Source organism: Panicum virgatum, chromosome 1K (assembly GCF_016808335.1).
Source record: "Panicum virgatum strain AP13 chromosome 1K, P.virgatum_v5, whole genome shotgun sequence".
NCBI classification, from domain to species: Eukaryota; Viridiplantae; Streptophyta; class Magnoliopsida; order Poales; family Poaceae; genus Panicum; species Panicum virgatum.
Genome location: NC_053136.1, coordinates 47,922,063 through 47,942,292, shown reverse-complemented (window position 1 = coordinate 47,942,292; position 20,230 = coordinate 47,922,063). Strand labels below are relative to the sequence as shown.

Genomic DNA, 20,230 nt, shown 5'->3' with positions numbered 1-20,230 from the left:
TTGAGATGCACTGTTCTGTGTTCTGTGATGGTTTGAATGCCTGGATGATCTAGTTTAGTAGATTGAATGATTACGCCTGGTATTTTGGAGTTTGGTCATGAATTATTGAATGCTTGAGTTTATATTGCATTATTTGGAGTTGATTGAGTTCTTGTGTGTCCTGGGCACGGGCACGGCACGGCACTGCCGGGCTGACCGTGCCCCAGGCACGGCACGGCCCGTCTAAGCTTAACCGTGCCGTGCCTGGGCAGGAAAGCCGGCACGGCGTGCTGGCCCGGCACGGCACGAGGTCTCGTCGTGCCGTGCCTGGGCACGGTGGAACCGTGCCGTGCCCAGGCGTGCCCGTGCCGGGCCGGCACGGCACGCCCAAATGGACATGTATAGCCAGGACGAGCTCCCACGTTGGTGGCGGGGCACGGGCTGAGGACGTGCTGGAACTGAGGCCGGCCATCGCGTCAGCGGCGGCGGAGGCACGCGAGCCCGACGAAGAGAAACGCATCCGGGAGAGTGAGTCGTGGGGCAACGACGAGCTGCCCCGGCTGCAGCGCGTGGTCGAGACGGCCGCCGCGATGCGCAAGTCCGTTTCAGCGGTCACCAAGGCTTCGACGGCCCCGCAACCTACGTCGGCGCTCCGGCAGCTGGGGTGGCGCACGCGGGATGTGTTCGAGGCGGTCGCACCAGACGAGTTGTTGCGGCGCGCGGAAAGCTTCATCCGACTGCAGCACGAGCACATGCGCCTGCAGCGGTAGGAGTCCGAGCAGCGCCAGCTCCAGCGTCGCCTCCAGTAGGCACCTGCCTCACCGGCGGGGGTAGCCCTCGCCTCATCAACAGTCGGATGCGAGAGGAAAAAAAAGGGAAGAGAGAGAGGGCGCCGACATGTGGGTTTGAAGGGCAAAATTGTCTTTTCCATCCAAACTTAACATTACATGGATGGTAAGGATTGGCTCAATCTATCTAAATTTTTATGGAATTAAGAGAATTGGCTCAATTTTTTGAATTAAGAGAATTGGCTCAATTTATTTGAAAGCATCCAGGAGTACTGTAAGATTTTGAGCACCCATGCTGACAGCAAATTTTTGTGGCGAAGTAAATCAAGCGATAGCGGGAGGAAATGTTTATTAGAAACGGCACTGCCCAATGTGGCCATGTGCGCCGCATGGCCGGTTGCTCCAGAGAAAGGCAAAGACATTTTCCCCCTTCTTTTTGCCCATTTTCCTATCCATTCCTGACTTCCTGTTCCTGCACTAGTGCAGCCAGAGTGCGAGCCGACGCGTGCTGAAGCTGAACTTTGTTTTTTCTTTTCTCATGTGGAGCACTGCGATGAACCGCACACCTTTTGCGTGTTTTGGGAGAAAAATATATCCTTGGTTTGGTGGGGTCCAATCGTGCAAGCCTTTGGTTTCGGCGGGTCCTTGACTCTGGGATCGCAAAAAGTGACCTCTCCTCGCGGTCTTGCCACGCTCCTTCGCTCTTCTCCGCCCCTAATCTCTGTGTCTGCTCAGTACTTATTACCTCACGTCCACACCGAACTCGCCAGAGGAAGAAGCAGCATCGCGGGGAGGTCAGGACATGGGCGACGCGCCGTCGGAGGTGCAGCTGGCCGTGGTCCAGGACCGCCCGGCCTCGACCACGCCGGCGACGCCGCCGGCGCCGGCGCCGCCACCGCCGCCTGCGGGCCCTGGCTCCGACACCGGTCAGCAAGAGGTGAGCGCTCCCTCGCCCTCCGGTCTCCAGCCTTCACCTATCTCGCCGTTTCCTGCTGTCCTTGGGTTCGCCGCCGCGGATCAGTGGGTAAGCTGGCTAGCACGGTTGAACTGGCTCTGCTTCTCCGATCATGCTTGCCGGCAGCCTGGCGCACGTGGAGCTCTTTGCTTCGATTTGGTAATCCCCGTTCGCCAGCGGCCAGCTTGCCTCGCCGGCGCCGCCGGGCAGTCACATATATCCGTTGACCTCTGACCTTTTTTTTTAGTGCCTCAACCTAGGGTATCTAAACTCACTCCCTATCTAAATAGGCACACTCTCAAACTAATCAGAAACTACGATCTATACACACACCTAACGAGAGAACGAGTGACGGATACGTCATCCCACTGTGGTGCATTTGAGGCTCCTTTCTCGAAAGAAATCCCGGAAAAACAGGCTGGTGCGACACCAGCGGAACCCCCACTGGGGTTCGAACGCTGGCGGGTGGCCTCCCCACCGGAGGACCGAACCACCGAGCTACGAGCTCGTTCGCGTTGACCTCTGACCTTATCGTCTCGGCTAACGATTCTTGACTGCTCAGTCGCCTCATCATCAATGACTTGCCATTTTTAAAACCTACATTGGCCTTTGATTGGGCCCGTAAGGTCAGGCTGCCAAGGCCTATAATATGTTCCAGTTAACACCGGAAATTCTATATATCTTTTAGAAGATGTTTTCTTTTCTATCTTTCAGTGTTTGAGTTCCGTACAAATCATCTCATCCATTGGATCTTCTCAACTCTATCTTCCTCCTCCTACCCCCTTTCTCACCATGCGCCGCCGCCCCGTCGTCGCGCACGCTGGCGGGCCGCACGCCGCTGCCGCGCGTTGCTGCTACTAAGGATGGAAACGAATCGGATTCACACGGATACAGATTCGGATATCTCGGATAACCATATTTGTGTTTTCTTTCAATTTTCATCTCTTAGGATGGAAACAGATCATATTCGCACAGATAAAGATTCGAATATCCATTTTCCTTTTTCCTTACCGTTTCCATCTCTAGCTGCTGCTCCCGCGTGCTGCTGCTCCTGCTGCTCTCCCACGCATGCTGCTGCTGCTTGCTGCTTTGCTGCGATGCGCTGCTGGTGCTCCGCGGCGGTGTGCCGCCGCCTCCGCTCCCCGCTCCCCGCTCCCCGCCGGCGCCGGAGAAGATGGATTGAAAAAAAATATTAATCTAGATTTTAATTTGTTGAATCTATTTTTTAAGATGTTGAAATGGTTTGTAAAAAATGTTGAATCTACTATTTTCAAATATTGAACTATTTTTTTTAAATATTGAAACTAATTTAGATCTAATGGACTTCATAGATAGATACCTTATATATCTTTCAAAAAGTTATATAGGAGCCTGCCCTGCTCCGGCGGGACCAACTTTTTTTTTTAACCCGTCGGCATTAGTGCTGCCCGGCGGGACCAAAAAATGACTGGGCCGATCCGGCCGCCGCGATTTCGTTACAGGTGTAGCCGGAGCAGGCTGCATGGCCGTCTCTGCCGCGACAGGTGTCACCGGCCGCCCTCAAGTCTGAACACCGCCGCTACTTCACCCAACGAATTCGTTTCAGACAGAGGCAAGCAATCGAAGCAGAGTCCTGGTCACGGACTCACGGGATGCTTGTATGCTCGTGTAGCCTCCCGCTTGATTACGACTTCGATAGTCCGAGGCACAGGATACATACATCTCCAATTGCAATGTTTCGATGAGAACAGGGGAGGATGCATTGCACTATTGCAGGCCCCAACAGCTGCTGTTTCTGTTGGTGGCGGTGAATCTCTGCCCCCGTTTCCAATCTGTTTCATGCGTCGTGATCATACTCATACGTGGTATGATTGGGTTCGAAATCTGAATTTCCCCCCCGTTCAATTCCTCTCATGTTCTACGTATCTCCATGTTTGTTGAACTCGATTCCTACTGCAATTCATGCGAGCAATCATCTGACCGATCAATCTGTTGTGCCCAACATGCAGAAGCTCGCCCAGAACACCGGATCGACAGCAAGTAGTGCTCCAATGGGCGAATGCAGCACGGAGTACAGGGGCCTCCCCGGCGGCAATGCCGATACTAACGGCGCGGCGGCGTCGCTCCGCAAGGTCTCCATCGTCCCGCTGGTCTTCCTCATCTTCTACGAGGTCTCCGGCGGGCCGTTCGGCATCGAGGACAGCGTGGGCGCGGCGGGGCCGCTCCTCGCCATCGCCGGCTTCCTGGCCCTCCCCGTCATCTGGAGCATCCCGGAGGCGCTGATCACGGCGGAGCCCGGCACCATGTTCCCGGAGAACGGCGGGTACGTCGTGTGGGTCGCGTCGGCGCTCGGCCCCTACTGGGGGTTCCAGCAGGGGTGGATGAAGTGGCTGAGCGGCGTCATCGACAACGCGCTCTACCCTGTCCTCTTCCTCGACTACCTCAAGTCCGCCGTGCCCGCGCTGGGCGGCGGCCCGCCGAGGGCGTTCGCGGTCCTGGGCCTCACGGCGGTGCTGACGCTGCTCAACTACCGCGGGCTCACCGTCGTCGGTTGGGTCGCCATCTGCCTCGGGGTGTTCTCCGTCCTGCCGTTCTTCGTGATGGGCCTCATCTCGCTCCCCAAGCTCCGGCCGGCGAGGTGGCTGGCGGTGGACCTCCACGACGTGGACTGGAACCTGTACCTGAACACGCTGTTCTGGAACCTCAACTACTGGGACTCGATCAGCACGCTGTCCGGCGAGGTGGACAACCCCGGCAAGACGCTGCCCAAGGCTCTCTTCTACGCGGTCATCTTCGTGGTCGTGGGCTACCTGTACCCGCTGCTCGCCGGCACCGGCGCGGTGCCGCTGGACCGGTCGCAGTGGAGCGACGGTTACTTCTCGGACCTCGCCAAGCTCCTCGGCGGTGCGTGGGTGATGTGGTGGGTGCAGGCGGCGGCGGCGATGTCGAACATGGGCATGTTCGTGGCCGAGATGAGCAGCGACTCGTACCAGCTGCTGGGCATGGCGGAGCGGGGCATGCTGCCGGCCTTCTTCGCGCGGCGGTCGCGGCACGGGACGCCGCTGGTGGGCATCCTATTCTCGGCGTCGGGCGTGCTGCTGCTCTCCTCCATGAGCTTCCAGGAGATCGTGGCCGCCGAGAACTTCCTCTACTGCTTCGGCATGCTGCTGGAGTTCGTCGCCTTCGTGCTGCTGCGCGTGCGGCGGCCCGACGCGCCCCGGCCGTACCGCGTCCCGCTCGGCACCGCCGGGTGCGTGGCGATGCTGGTGCCGCCCACGGCGCTCATCGTGGTGGTGCTCGCGCTGTCGACGCTCAAGGTGGCGCTCGTGAGCCTCGGCGCCGTGGCCGTCGGGCTCGTGCTGCAGCCGCTGCTGAGGCTCGTGGAGAAGAAGGGGTGGCTCAGGTTCGCCGTGAACTCGGACCTCCCGGACATCGGCGTCGGGCACGCACCCGCCGCCTCCGCCGCGGATGAGCCGCTCGCGCCGTAGCCCACTAGCCCGTGGGGTGGGCTGGGCTTGGCTGTACTAACCGATATAGATTTGTGCTTCGCTTCACAGCCCGTGGGTTTGCAGGGAGAGGAGGGGAGGAGCGTGGTGGGCTCAGATCTCAAACGATAGCCCAGCCCATGGATCAGGTCCGCGTCCCCTGGTTTTGTCGCACTATTGCTGGTCGTGGTCACCGCTCACATTGCAGCGCCAAATTGTACACCACGCTGGAGAGTGGAGACCTTTTTTTGAAGAAATGGACAGTGGAGACCTTCCTTGTTGACTTGATGACTTTGGTCGTGTAGGATGACACAGCAGCGTGTTCTGGCAGTTTTTGAAAAGCATTGTTTGTCTGTAGTCATTTCAGCTCATGACCTAGTTGAGGGAACTTCGATGGCAAGTGGAATCAAACGGATTTCGATCCGAATGTTTTTGCAGCGTATCCAGTACTCCCTTGTATCTGCTAGTGCGTATCCCTAGACTCTAGTGCGCGCTCCAAATTTTCAGGCCCCCCAAAAAAAAAACACACGCGAGACATCCAACACAAAGTAGGCAACCAACGCCAGACACCAGCACGCTAAGCTTGCGCGTGCTAAAAGATCCGCAACCATATGATGCACAAGTTGTGCCTGAAAACACCCCTAAATCGTGGAGCCACAGCCGCCTTTGGATCTCCTTATCTTTTTCAGCTTAGCAGGCACATTGATTCGACATCCATGGCTCCACTCTGCTTGTTGCTGCCTGCTCAACAGTGACTTCGGTTTATTCTCGAGAATCAGCCTCCGGCTAGCATGACAGGTGGGCCCAGCCTGGAGCTGCCCTTGCACCCACCAGCCAGTGTGAGCCGTCCACCGCGTGAAGAAGCGGAAGCCCCTCCCAAAACAAAATCGGGGACGCCTGCCGCGACCGCCATCGCCCACGTATCGGCTATCGCTCAGTCGCCGCGCCCGAGCACAGGAGCAGCGAGGCAAAGCGCATTCCAGAGAGATCCTCCGTCCGCTCACCGCGCCGCTCGCCGCCGACGATGAGCTCCCGCGCAGCCGGATCCGTCCTCCTGCACCACCTGGGCCCGCGCGTCTTCGGCCCCGCTTCCTCCGCGGCGGCCGCGGCGCCGAGGCCCCTGCTCGCCCTGGCCGGCGGAGGGGAACGGGGAGCCGCCGCCGTGTGGGTGCGGCTTCAGTCCACCGCCGCCGCCGAGGCGAAGGAGGAGGCGGCCGCGCCCAGGGGGGAGGAGGGGGAGGCGGCCGCGTCCAAGGGGAACGCTGGCGGCGCCGTGGCCCCCAAGGTGGAGGCGGCCGCGTCCAAGGGGAACGCTGGCAGCACCGCGGCCGCCAAGGCGGAGGCCGTGGAGGCCGCGAAGGAGGGGGGCGGGGAGAAGAGCCCCGCGGTCAACAGCTACTGGGGCATCGAGCCGTCCAAGCTGGTGAGCAAGGACGGCGTCGAGTGGAGGTGGTCTTGCTTCAGGGTAAGTCGTAGCTCACCCGCCTCACCGTTCCCTGCTTCTGCTGATGCCTGATGGTGGTCAATTGGCGTGTACCCACCCTGTGCTAACTCTTTTTGCAGCCATGGGAGACGTACAAGCCCAACACCTCGATCGATCTCACCAGGCACCACGAGCCCAAGGTGCTGCTCGACAAGCTCGCCTACTGGACCGTCAAATCGTTGCGCGCGCCCACCGACATCTTCTTCCAGGTCCCTCCCGAGTTCCTTCCTTTATCTCGCATCGCATCTCCCTCCAATCTTCTTGGTCTCTTGGAGCAGAGCAGTAGAGCACCCTGCACCCATGTCGATGCGATCCCCCGATAAAACAGGGCGACTGATTGTGTGCAGAGGAGGTACGGCTGCCGCGCGATGATGCTGGAGACGGTGGCGGCGGTGCCGGGGATGGTGGGCGGCATGCTGCTGCACCTGCGCTCGCTCCGGCGCTTCGAGCACAGCGGGGGGTGGATCCGGGTGCTGCTGGAGGAGGCCGAGAACGAGCGCATGCACCTCATGACCTTCATGGAGGTGGCCAAGCCCAGGTGGTACGAGCGCGCGCTCGTCCTCGCCGTGCAGGGCGTCTTCTTCAACGCCTACTTCCTCGGCTACCTCATCTCCCCCAAGTTCGCGCACCGCGTCGTCGGCTACCTCGAGGAGGAGGCCATCCACTCCTACACCGAGTACCTCAGGGACATCGAGGACGGCAAGATCGAGAATGTCCCCGCGCCGGCCATCGCCATCGACTACTGGCAGCTCCCAGCCGATGCCACGCTCAAGGACGTCGTCACCATGGTGCGGGCCGACGAGGCACACCACCGCGATGTCAACCATTTCGCCTCGGTATGTCCATTGGCACTTGGCAGGATTACCTCGGTCAGATCTTATACGGTGGTTCACACGAATTTGTGATAGTCTGAATATGGTTAAATCTTATATGGTTCATGCGCCATACAGATTGTGATTTCTGAATTCCTTTGCTTCTGGTGTGCAGGACATCCATTTCCAGGGGATGGAGCTCAAGGAGACACCAGCGCCGCTTGAATATCATTGAAGAAACCGGTTTTGTGATAGTTCTTCATTTTACTAGATGTAGGTAGTTCCACTTCACACACACACTCTTTCTCTGTATGTATGAACTCCTATATTTCCGTTGGTTAATGGAAATGGGGCAGGGCCTCGCGTCGATAAAAGGTAGTTCCAATTAAAAAAATTAGTGTAGGTTGCTAGTAACACTTGACAAATATGGAATCTCCTGGGTTGTTCTTAGGTCTTGTACGCTTACGTTTGTGAGGAGAGGCTCATTCCTTGATACGTGCTATGACTTTCAGCTTACTGAATCTTCTCTTGAAATATACCATCACCTTGAAGCCTGGTGTAAGCTGTCCTTACCTCTCGTCATGTCCAGCAAAAGGCTAACAGGGTAATAGTACAAGTGTAGAACCCAATTTAACATGAATAATGCACAGCAAAATGGTCAGGTGGCCAGCATTATTCTGATTGAGCCATATAATTGAGAAATTGTGCAAAACCAAATATTAGCTCTTTCAACGCGAGATGAACTTCGGTGATGAAAGAACTAATAATGTCCCTCTTTCTAACCATAGATGAATCCTGCAGATTGACAAGTGTATAGTTCTTATTAATCCTCTGTTGTCAGAAGAAAAAAAAACAGAACAATGTGTTTAGTTTTACCAACCTTCAAAATGTAAACATAGTTAAGCTGCTGGATGATTTCAAAGGAATAGCTTAAGTCTTAGTGTTGGATGGTACTTCAGTCCTTTTTTTTGTCAAGCTACTTGTAATGATCAAGTACCCAAATAATCTTACTCTGAGCTCTATTCCTTTGCCAAGAACATCAATATCACGTTCAAGGAAGCTACTCTCCTGGCTTCGTTGAGTTCGTTCTCCCAAAACTTCCACCAACTCTTATCAATTCAGGCCTATCAACAACATCAGGATTTTATCAACTCTGATAAATGGGTGGCAACATCATGAGGAAACTGATCAATGGACCTACATCTGGGGCAACACTCTCTTCTCAACCTCAAAAGTGTACCAGGCTCTAATTGGACGCAGAAGGACCCACCCTAATTTTGGATGGCTATGGAAAGCCAAATGTCAAATGAAACATAAGTTTTGTTTTTCCTGGTTACTACTTAAAGAGATCTGCTCAGAAGGAAATTAAAGAATAATCCTAGATTCGTCCACTAATGATCTCTGCATTTTTATAGAGAGTTGAAACTGCTGCTCATTTATTTGTACGATGTAATCTTGCAAAAGCTGGCTGGACTTCCATCGGAGTGAATCACAACCGCGAGGACAGTGTTATAGATGTTCAAAAGGATCGAGGAACAATTAGGGTCCCTTTCTTCACGGAAATCATTATTCTCATGACTTGGAGCATTTGGACAACTAGGAACGATTGGATCTTGAATGAAATTGACCCCTCGGTGGCCTCTTGTCAAAGAAAGTTTATCTCTGAATTCAAGCTTGCTCCGCTGAAAGATAAACCCGCCGTGTGGCTGCCATGGAATCTTGGATTTCTTCCCTTTAATCCGTTTTCTTATTTAGTTATTTTCTTCTGGCCTCCTTAAGGGAGCACCTTTCTGCACTGTTTTGCTGGACCTGTTTGGCTTTTCTTTCAGTAGGGACTCGCCCCTCCTGTTCTCCTACAAAATGGTGATAGAGGCATTCAAGCCTGTAGCGTTTGGAGGGAAATTGACAGGGCATCGATGAAATCATCAATTCCAACAGGACACCCAAATTCTTCTCAACAAGTTTAGCATCCGGCAGTTTCTCTTCTCGCTTTCCTTGGAGGATCAGCATCCGGCAGTTCCCCTGAATCCTGAATCTCCAATCAGTATGAACTTAAGCGCCCGTGATGAACTTTGATGAACCTGCGCGTCTGCACCCGAGGAGCAAGCACACACTGGTCGCGCCTGTCAGGATGTCCCGGGGAGCCGATTTACAGCTCCTACGATCGCAATAATTCGAGGATTCGAACGAGGTGCTGCACTTGATTTGCCGTCCGTTAGTTGTGTTTGATCGTTGATGACGCGACGACTCGATCGCGGCCGTCGCCATGATGTTCCTGACACTGGCCGGGGGCGGCCACGTCGATGCGGGAAGGCAGCAGACGAGGGTTCGCCCGGCCCGGCGACTCGAGCCGCCGAAGTCCAGACCGTGTCTGAGGGCCTACGGCGCGGTCGGGGAAGGGTGCCCCCCTTAGCTAACCAGGTTTTGTTATCCTGCTTAGAATATTTGATATTTCAGTAACGAAGTTAAAGAGAGCCCAATGCCGTATCACCCGCAAACTTGAGGTTCCCAAGACAAGCCTTCTGTTTTAAGGCCGATTAGTTTGATACACAGCTTTGCTAAATTGCTTGTCAAGGTACTTGCACGCTGGCTAGCCCCCCACATGAATGATCTCGTCAGGCACAACCAAAATGCATTTATTCAATCCCAGCTTATACATGAAAATTATAAAGCGGTTCATCTCTCCGCCAAACTGCTACATCACAGCAAGGTTCCATCCGCTCTCCTCAAGGTAGATATTGCAAAAGCTTTCGACACGGTCAACCGGAGTTTCTTACTGAGTCTGCTACAACATCTTGGCTTCTCGAGGAGGTGGCTTGTCTGGATATCCCTCATCTTATCCTCGGCCAGCACTAGAGTCATACTAAATGGATCCCCTGGAAGAAGAATTTGTCATGCAAGAGGGCTATGGCAGGGTGACCCTCTATCGCCCCTGCTGTTCGTGCTCGTCATGGAGTGTTTAAACGCCCTTTTGAAACTGGCCAAAGAAAGAGGTCTTTTTCGGGCTTTGCACCCTAAGATCAAGGAAAGAGCATTCATGTATGCGGATGACGTCGTTATTTTCCTCTCTCCACAACAGCAAGACCTGGTGCTCACTAGAGGAATATTGGAGATTTTTTTCTGGTGCTTCGGGCCTTAGAACAAACATGTCGAAATGCTTAATCTCGCCGATCCAGTGCGATTTGGAGGCAACAGTTATGCTCCTCACCCATTTCCCTTGCAGAATTGACCATTTTCCTATCCATTATCTTGGCATTCCTCTGGGTCTAAAGAAACTAAGCAAAACCGCTCTACAGCCGTTGGTCGACAAGGTTGCCAAACGGCTGCCATCCTGGAAGGCAGGACTCTTGAACCGTGCAGGGAGAACGGTACTTGTTAAGAGCACTTTATCAGCTATACCCACGCACACGGTTCTTGCAATTAGTATTTCTCCTTGAGTGATAAAATGCGTTGACAGTCTGAGGCGGGGTTTTCTTTGGAGTGGCGCTCAATCGGCCAAGAGCAGACACTGCCTGCTCGCCTGGCCAAGGGTGTGTCGTCCCCCTGAGTTGGGAGGTCTGGGAATCATTGACTTGCAGCGCTTTGGCTATGCTCTACGAATGAGATGGCTATGGTTAAAACGTACTAAGGACGCCCGCCCCTGGCACAAGCTGCCTGATGAAAGGAACCAGATTGTGGAAGCCATGTTTCAAGCATCAATATATGTAGAATTGGGCAATGGCTGCAAAGCAATGTTCTGGACAGATCGGTGGCTACAAGGAAAATCACTGGCCGACATTGCTCCCTGTCTTTGTGCTACTGTGGGTCGTCAAGCCCAAAATCGAAGAACGGTTGCTCTGGCGCTGCAAGGAGACAGCTGGATTACAGACATTTCCGGGGCGTTAACAGTACAAGTGATTCTTGATTATCTACTTGTTTGGGACTTGACGAGAGATATTCAGCTGGAGGTAGATCGGCCCTGTTGGGATCTTTGCTTCTTAGATGCTCAGACAGAGAGCATGAACAGTAAGAAAGATGACAATGAAAGTAGGTGTCGAACTCTCTAATAATGATTAGAAAATTCAACCCTTTACACTGTGGAGAGAGGAGCTATTTATACCCCTAGCCCTCGGCCAGGTTTTCCTAAATTGCCCCCTCCCAACTCATTTACAGCTCACTCTTAGCCGGCTCCGGGGTAAAATTACAAGGTGAGAGGTTTATAAATCCGACCTTCTCACGTATTCGGGAGATGTACAAATCCGACCTTCTCACATATTCACATTTTACTCACATGTCTACAACCGACGAAGGTTACAACAACCTTCGGGTACCTCCGGGAGTTTGGGCCATGAAGGTTCCATCAACGAGCAATCAGCCGCCACCTTCGTTCCCGAGTTTGATCACCTGACCCAAAGGTCCTGGTCTTCGGGCTTGTGCTTCTGTGCAACCCTTCGTCTCCTTCGGCACGACGGAAGCGGTATCCTTCGTTACGAGGGTTTTGGTGTTTGCGCTTGCGCTTCTGGGCAGCCATCCGTTACCTTCGGCCTACCGAAGGTGATATCCTTCAGTCCGAAGGTCATCGTTTTCCAACTTGCGCTTCTTAGTGTTCACCTGATGCCTTCGGGTATGCTTGGCTCCATCTCGTAGTGGCCCTGCAGACAGGTTAGGGAGCATTTCTGAGGGCGTGGGCTTGACCCGAAGGTCCAATCCCCAACAGTAGCCCCTCGAGGGCGAGGTCCGAAGCCGACGGTCCGAACCCTTGTTAATGAAGAAGATTGCGCGTGACCTTCGGTAAGCTCCCGAGGAAAAATGTCTCCCGAACCGTCGGCTGCAACAGTTGATTTTTGTTGTGTACGTGTCGGGCTCTGATTGCGCCACTTGGTTGGCCGTCTCCTCGGTTTTACCATTGGTACTATTGCTTTTCACCACCTATAAAAGCGGAGGTGGTGGGGGGGTAAAGCCTGTGCCATCTCGAGCTTGGCTTACCTTCGACGCTTTCGGCTATAAAGCGCTTTTTCCGAAGGTTTTTCTTTCGTGTGAATCAGGCTGTTTGTTTTCTTTGGTGTAAGTAGCTTTGCGGCTCATGGCTCGCACTAAACAAACAGCGAGGTTGATCGAAGGTTCGTTTGAGCCTTTGTTTCTAATTTGACTTTGTTTTTTTTGTAGATATGGCATTCATTAAGAGGGCGGTTCTTCGTGCAGACTCATGTCCAGCTCCCGAAGGAGAGGTTGGTGGTACGCAACCGTCTCAGCAGCAGCAGCAATCCAGCGAGAGTCTTTCGGCGGTGTCCGCGGATGTGTCGGAACTGATGGCTCCGGAGAAACGTAAGACTTTGCTCTTCGAGCCATCTGACGTATCTCAGAGCATGATAGACTTCTACGTTATGAAGGGCTATTTCGCCGAGGGGGTTTGTCGACCTCCGGGGGCAGAATTGATTCATGTACCGGAGACCGGCGAGGTTGTGGTCTTTAAGGATTTTTTTACAACGGGGCTTAGACTTCCTATGGATCCAATTGTGCCGAAGCTTTTGGAGCCATTCAACGTGAAGCTACACCACTTTACCCTGAACGGGATTGTTGCATTGGCCAAATTTCTGTGGGTGGTGCGGAGCTTTGGAGGGGAAGTGTCTGTGGATGCCTTTTGTAGGCTTTTCCAGCTGCACTGCTAGCCTCGTAAGGTCTATGTAGATGATGATTCGGAGCTTAGCAAGGTTCAGAATGGCTGCTGCACCTTCGTTCCTCGTAAGCCGAACAAAAGGACCGGTCTGTTAAAGGTTATGCTCTCGACAGCTTACAAGAACAAATGGGAGGGGAACTGGTTAGGATATTGGTTTTACGCCAAGATTGGCTTCCCTAATCCCGAAGGTTCTGGTGAGGAGAAGTTTCTGCTGGCTTCGGACATTGAAATGTTCGATCACGTCTATCAGCCTGCCTTCAGCAAGCGCGGGCCAGGTTTCAAGTCGTGTCTGGAGGCCTTCATGACGGCTTGTCAAGTTTGTGGTGGTAGGGATGTTGTCGAGGAATTCCTGGCTGCAAAGGTGTGGCCGCTTGCTGCTGGCTAGTCTCTGTTGATGTTCGAGCATAAGCGCTTTGTTGGTTTGAAGTATGATGTGACTTCTCCAGTTTTTGGGCTTCGGAGGCCCAAGGGTTCCAGTGACGAAGTTATTGTGGATGAGCTGGAGCGGCAGGCTGCGGAGATACTGGGCCCTTGGAACAAAAAGGAGTATATTTATTTGGTGGAGGTGTGCGGAGGGAACCTTCGGTTGACCCGGTGCTTGGCTGAGATGGGTGTCGCTTACGAGCCTCGGCCGGTTTCGGCGAACGCCATTCCAAGAATGACTCCGCCGGGGAATGTTGGTTCGGAGGTTCCTGAGTCGAAGTCTAGGGGCAAGGCTAAGGTGGAGGAAGCGGGGAGCTCCGGGGCTGCTGGCGCGCGGGGACGCGGGCGTGGTCGGAAACCTTCAAGCACGAAGGTTTCTGTTGCGAGGGCTGAGAGTGCCAAGAGGAAGGCGCTAGATGAGGAGGTTTCTTCGGGCGACAGCGGTACGCCCTCATTCATGGAAGAGCTCATGGGGACGGTGGGCGGGGAGATCGTAGTTCCCGAGGGGAGGCTTTTTAGATCCCGTTTTGATCTCAGCGATGAGTACGGGACCATGCTTTTCGGTTCCGGCCGTCGGGTTGAGGTGGCGAAAGCGCTGATTAATCTTCATTGTTCCTCCGAAGGTATGACGAAGAGGAAGAGGATTCAAAGCCTCGTTAAGACTGGGTCCAGGCATGCGGACCTTCCGAAGCCACCCGTGACAAAGGGGACTGCCTCGACGGCTGATGTCCTGAAGGATTCGGCTCCGACGCCGAAGGATGCGCAGCCTGTTCTTGCGGTGAACATCGAGGAGGGGGAGATCTTGGTAGGTGAGACGCTGATGGCGCTTAGAGGTGGAGAGGCTCCTGGTGGTTCCTCTGCTCCACCTTCAGACAAAGAAGTGGAGGCTTTGGAGGGGATGGCCTTCGACAAGTCTGGTAAGTTTCACCTAGGCTTTTCCTGATTACCTAACTTGTTCGCCGCTCTCGAAGGGGTTTTTACTTGTGTTACTTTTTGCAGCTGTGTCGGTGTCGATGCAGCAGCTCTTGGCTGTGATGCACGGGTCTGGCGCGACTGGGATTCTCCCTCCCGAGAAAGGTGTGGGGCCTTGTTTTATTTTTAGCTTTTGAGCAATCTTTAGTGTTCCCGAAGGTGATTTTGTTTTTGTTTCAGAGTTTAATGTTGCCGTGGCAGAGACGTCTACCTCCGACGCTACCTTTATCATTGTCGAGTTGAGCAAGAAGCTTGCCCATGCCAGCCGAATGTTAATGCAAAAGGCTAAGGCAGATGCGGACCTTCGGGTGAAGGGCGCCGCCGAGCGATTAGGTCTGGCTGACAAACTGCGGCGAGCTGAGGCGGAGGTTCTCGCTCTGAGAGAGGAGAACCAGCAACTGAAGGTTAAGTGCTCGAAGCTGGAGTCGACTGCTTCGGATAACGAGAAGGTTCTAGAGAGCCTTCGGAGGACCGTTGAGGGGGATGCGAATGAGAAGGCTGCCCTCAAGAGTAGGATCATCGAGCTGGAGTAGGTTCAGGCTAAAATTATTGAACTCGAGCGGATCTTACCCGAAGTCGCCAGACGAGCCGATGGAGTGTACCAGGAGTACAAGAAGGCTCTTGCTGCCCTTGGAGCGGAGCCTTTGCCCTTGCCTGAGCCGGTCGAAGGTCCCCAAGTTTTCTTTCTGCTTTTGGACTAGTTGCTGTCAGAATTCGAGGGCCTCGGTGAGGTGATGAGAGTTGCAAATGACAACGCGGCATCTGTCTCCTTCGAGGGGCTTGTTGGAAATCTTCTTCGTGCCGGCGCAGTTGATCTTGCCCGACTCGATGGTTTTCAATATGTACCCTACGAAGGCTTGGCAGCGGAGGTGGGAAGAATTCAAGAGGTGAAGGCTGCATTTTTGAGCGGTTCTGGGAAACTTCTGGCAAAGTTGCCGTTCGGACTCTGGCGGCCACAGCTGCTGAGGTAGGGTTGGTTTCAGCAACCTTTCGTTTTTTCTTTTGTTTGTTTTAAACTGATTTCATCTATTTGGTGCAGGAGGCGACTCCTGATCGGCCTTCGGAGGACAATCGGATGTCCAAGGATCGGAGGTCTCCTTCGGGAAATGATGCTGCTGGTTCTTCGGGGGATCAGGTGTAGAGATTGGTTTGTAGTTTACTTTGGTAGTTTTCTGGCACTTTGGTCTGTAAATATTGCCATGGTGCAGGATGTGAACAACGCTATGGTATTGATGAGCTGGGAGGCTTTTAGCCTTGCTCGTCCTGGATGCAGCGTTACAGAATATTTAAGCTAGTCCGGTAGAAATTCATTGTAACATGTTTTGCCCCTTTGTCTGAATGTGACCTTCGCGATTGCCTTTGTAATGGCTTCTTATTGCGTATCCTTCGAGTTTCCTTTATGTGTGCATCCTTCGAGGTGCTGTGATGTGCATCCTTCGAGGTGCCTTGTTGTGTGCATCGTTCGAGATGCCTTGCGTTGTGTAATGTGTTAGGCATATTTGCACCCGAGGTTTGCAGAGTACTGTCGTGGGGCTCTTGCAGAAAAACGTCTCCCCCAGCCTTCGTTTTTTCTTCCCGAAGGACCTTTTTGGATGTATTTTGTTGTTATCCGGGGCGACGCTCGTTGGGGTGGTTTTTGAAAAAACGTCTCCCCCCCTTCCTAACGAGTCGTTGCCCGGAGGTATTTTTTGAAGAAGTGTTTGTTGTTTCGATTTAAGATTTGTTTGCCAACGAGGCAATGTGCAGAAACTTTGTTTTTTGTGAAAAAATGTCTCCCCCCTTTCTTGCGCGCTGTTGTCCTCGAAGGTCTTAGTTCTTTTTGTTTTGGGTAAATCGAATGATGGGTGCCAAAGGTTCTTGTGGGAAAAACGTCCCCCCCTTTCTGGCATCCATCTTTCGATTTTTCCGAGGTAGCCTGTTGGCCTTCGCTTTGCACTTATTGTGCCCTTTTTGTTGTTGGTTTTTGGTTCGTGCCCTTTGAAAGGCCCATTGGAGTTTTTGCTTTTGTTGAGCATTTGTGCCGAAGGTTTTTTAGTTCGGACCTTTTGAAAGGTCGAAGCCCCTTTGCGTTTTTGCACTTGTTGTGCTTTTGTGCCGAATGTTTTTTCGTTCGGACCTTTGTAAAGGTCGAAGCCCCTTGGCGTTTTTGCACTTGTTGTGCGTTTTTGCCGAAGGTTTTTTTGGTTCGGACCTTTGTAAAGGTCGAAGCCCCTTGGCGTTTTTGCACTTGTTTTGCGTTTTTACCGAAGGCTTTTTTGGTTCCGACCTTTTGAAGGGTCGTAGCCCCTTGGCGTTTTTGCACTTGTTGTGCGTTTTGCCGAAGGTTTTTTGGTTCGGACCTTTTTAGAGGTCGAAGCCCCTTGGCATTTTTGCACTTGTTGTGCGTTTGTGCCGAAGGTTTTTTTGGTTCGGTCCTTTTTAAAGGTCGAAGCCCCTTGGCATTTTTGCACTTGTTGTGCGTTTGTGCCGAAGGTTTTTTGGTTCGGTCCTTTTTAAAGGTCGAAGCCCCTTGTCATTTTTGCACTTGTTGTGCGTTTGTGCCGATGAATTTTTGGTTCGGACCTTTTTTAAAGGTCGAAGCCCCTTGGCGTTTTTGCACTTGTTGTGCGTTTGTGCCGATGGTTTTTTGGTTCGGACCTTTTTAAAGGTCGAAGCCCCTTGGCGTTTTTGCACTTGTTGTGCATTTGTTTTGATAAGTGTGCAAAGTTTGCGGATTCTGCATACTTTGCTAACTTACTGTTTTGTTTAGCATGCAGATGCTTGCCGAAGCTTGCCATTTTGGCTGCTTAGGCGAGAGTGACACTGTTTGGTGAAAATTCATTGTATTGAGATTGTTTACACTGGGTCCGCCTCGTCAAAAACCTCACCTCCTGTGCGGAGTTTCCCCTTGTGAGGAAAAGAGTACGGTCCGTTTACAATGTAGAAAATAACTGAAAGTAGTTGCGAAGGTCCGCGATCGCTTATAGCTTCGCGATGCGTCCTTTTTACTAGCTTAAATGTAGTACTTTTTGAGGCTGTCGGCATTCCAAGGATGCTGCAGCTCATTGCCTTCGGCGTCGGACAAGCGATATGACCCTGGGCTGTTGCTTTTGATTACTAGGAATGGTCCTTCCCACTTGGATTGAAGTTTGCCGGAGGTTTCGGCATTTGGCTTCCTTTTTAGGACCCAGTCTCCGACTGCGATGTCCTTTTTTCACGATTTTCTTGTCTCTCCACTTCGTGGTTTCTTGTTGATACTTTTCTAGATTTTCCGAAGCTTGTAGGATATCTAGCTCTATGAGGTCTTTCTCCTCCGAGGGTGTGCCCTCGACTTGATGGGTCACCCTTAGGCTTCGATTTTTAAGCTCCTCTGGTGTCATTGCTTCGGCACCATATAGTAGCCTGAATGGGGTGAACTTGGTGGTTCTTAATTCTGAGGTGTTGTGGGACCAGATGACCTTCGGGAGTTCATCTGCCCATTTGCCCTTTTCTGATCAAACATGCACTTCTTGATGCTGCCGAAGACGATGCCATTGGCCCTTTCGACAGCCCCGTTGGTTTGTGGGTGATACACCGAGGCAAAGATTACCTTCGTGCCCAGACAGTAACAGAATTCTCTGAATAGCTGTGAATCAAACTGTTTTCCGTTATCGACGGTGATATCCATTGGGACCCCGAACCTGCAGACGATATTCTGACAAAAGAATTTTCTGATTGTTTCTGATGTGATGTTGATGAGTGGCTTGGCTTCGATCCACTTTGTAAAGTACTCAACAGCAACTGCTACGTACAGGAGCGCTCTCTCGAGCACGAGCGTTGCACTGACGGCAGAGTAGGATGATGCGATGTACAGGAGCAACACGTCCTTCGGGTCAGGTGAGGTCATTTTGACCATGTTCTGTAGGTGGTTTTTTGAGCGCCTGGAGGGCTTTGCTTTGCTCGGGGCCCCACTCAAATTTGTTTGCGTTGTGAAAGACCTTGAAGAATGGTAAGCTTCGGTCTGCAGAGCAGGGGATGAATCTGTTTAAGGCTGCAATTCTTCCTGTGAGTTTCTGTACGTCCCTGATGGACTTTGGCTCCTCCATGTTCCAAAGAGCTTTTACTTTGTTGGGGTTTGCTTCGATGTCTTTGGTGGACACTAGGCATCCTAGCACCTTTCCTTTGTGAACTCCGAAGATGCACTTATTGGGATTCAAGGATAGTCCTGCTTTTCTTAAGCTTGCGAATGTTTCGGCCAGATCTGCCACATGGTTGCTTCTTATTGAACTGGTTACAACAATGTCATCAACATAAGCCAGGACATTCCTTCTAAGTTGGTGTTCTAAGACCACAGAGGACATTCTGGAAAAAGATTGTCCTGCATTCTTTAACCCTTCGGGCATCCTCACAAAGCAGTAGGTGCCGAATGGTGTTATGAAGCTTGTTTTCTCTTCATCTTCCTTTCTCATCCATATCTGATGGTATCCGGAGAAACAATCCAGCAGAGACATGAGTTGACTGTTTGCTGCGTCATCAACGACTCTGTCGATTCTTGGCAGCGGGAAGTCATCCTTCGGGCAGGCTTTATTGAGGTCAGTGAAATCGATGCACATGTGCCATTTGCCATTCTTCTTTTTGACCGGCACGGTGTTTACCAGCCATGTTGGGTACTTGACTTCTCTAATGACATTTGCATCTAGCAGTCTCTGGACTTCGGCCTTGACTGCTGCGACTTTTTCATCTGCCATTTTGCGAAGCTTCTGCTTCTTCAGCTTGATGTTTGGGTTGATGTCCAGGCGATGCTCGATGATGTCTCTGCTGACTCCCCGAAGGTCGCTGGCGGACCATGCAAAAACATCTTGATTCTTGCGGAGGAACTCGAGAAGTTCTTTCTCCTCTTCGGGCTCTAGGGTTGCATTGATAGTCACCATTTTGTCGGGGAGGTGTACATCGAGGGGGACCTTCTTGACTTCACAGTCTTCTTCGAAGGTTGCTTTCTCGCTGTCCCTTTGGTGCTCTTCGAAGGTAACGAGCTTGGATTCAGTCCGAAGATTGTGCACATTTTTCTGTCCTGGGGTGTATCCCCGCTCAATGTCCCGCGCAAGTTGCTGGTCCCCGCGAACGATGATGACCCCTGCGGGGGCTGGTATTTTCATGCACAAATATAGTTGATGGACGATAGCTTCGAACTTGTTGATTGTTCCTCTTCCTAAGATTGCGCGGTATGGGTACGGCATTTCTACCACATCGAAGGTGATGTGCTCTGTTCTTGCGTTGGCCGTGTCTCCGAAGGACACGGGGAGTGACAGTTTGCCGATTGCGTTCACTCTCTTTCCTCCGAATCCCATTAAAGGGATTTCCGAAGGCTGAAGCAGGCTTCGGTCGATACCCATCTTATCGAATGTATCGGAAAAGATGATGTCTGCAGAACTGCCAGTGTCAACTAGTATCTTGCCAATCCTCCAGCCCTGAATGTTTGCCTCGATGACAAGAGCATATGTGTGTGGGTAGCTGATGAGGTTGACATATTCTTTAGAGAAGGTGATCGGAGAGTGTGACCACTGGGTTCTCTTGGTTGGACCTTCGGAGATGATGCAATGGACTTGTCTGAAGTAGTCCCTGCGCTGCCTCTTGTTTTCGAAGTCCAGGGTGGAACCTCCGGAGATGGGCATGATCATGCCGAAGGATGGTAGTGCCACGGGTTGGCTATTTGTGGTTTGGTTTTCTTGTTTTGGTGGGT

General features: G+C 52.5%; 2 protein-coding genes across 3 annotated transcripts; both read left to right on the top strand.

The window, feature by feature from the left end:
- Window positions 1–1,479: 1,479 nt before the first annotated feature.
- Window positions 1,480–5,543, top strand: LOC120639727 (polyamine transporter PUT1-like). 2 transcript variants are annotated; one of them, XM_039915617.1, is made up of 2 exons: window positions 1,480–1,704; window positions 3,711–5,543. In XM_039915617.1, the coding sequence occupies exons 1-2, from the start codon at window positions 1,570–1,572 to the stop codon at window positions 5,187–5,189; spliced, it is 1,614 nt and encodes a 537-aa protein (XP_039771551.1). In that variant the 5' UTR covers window positions 1,480–1,569; the 3' UTR covers window positions 5,190–5,543. The 2 variants fall into 2 exon arrangements, with proteins under 2 accessions (XP_039771551.1, XP_039771557.1); XM_039915623.1 differs by lacking the exon at window positions 1,480–1,704 and adding an exon at window positions 3,163–3,566.
- Window positions 5,544–6,092: 549 nt separating this feature from the next.
- On the top strand, window positions 6,093–8,032 carry LOC120639743 (ubiquinol oxidase 1c, mitochondrial-like). Its single transcript, XM_039915629.1, has 4 exons — window positions 6,093–6,651; window positions 6,750–6,878; window positions 7,017–7,505; window positions 7,657–8,032. The coding sequence occupies exons 1-4, from the start codon at window positions 6,211–6,213 to the stop codon at window positions 7,714–7,716; spliced, it is 1,119 nt and encodes a 372-aa protein (XP_039771563.1). The 5' UTR covers window positions 6,093–6,210; the 3' UTR covers window positions 7,717–8,032.
- The last annotated feature ends 12,198 nt before the right edge of the window (window positions 8,033–20,230 follow it).

What these genes read in the sequence shown, in the direction of transcription:
- LOC120639727 (XM_039915617.1), top strand. Translation starts at nt 1,570, where the DNA reads ATGGGCGACGCGCCGTCGGAGGTGCAGCTGGCCGTGGTCCAGGACCGC. An exon ending in CCGACACCGGTCAGCAAGAG is followed by an intron (nt 1,705 to 3,710) that starts GTGAGCGCTCCC and finishes CCCAACATGCAG; the next exon opens with AAGCTCGCCCAGAACACCGG.
- LOC120639743 (XM_039915629.1), top strand. Translation starts at nt 6,211, where the DNA reads ATGAGCTCCCGCGCAGCCGGATCCGTCCTCCTGCACCACCTGGGCCCG. An exon ending in GGAGGTGGTCTTGCTTCAGG is followed by an intron (nt 6,652 to 6,749) that starts GTAAGTCGTAGC and finishes CTCTTTTTGCAG; the next exon opens with CCATGGGAGACGTACAAGCC. An exon ending in ATGTCAACCATTTCGCCTCG is followed by an intron (nt 7,506 to 7,656) that starts GTATGTCCATTG and finishes TCTGGTGTGCAG; the next exon opens with GACATCCATTTCCAGGGGAT.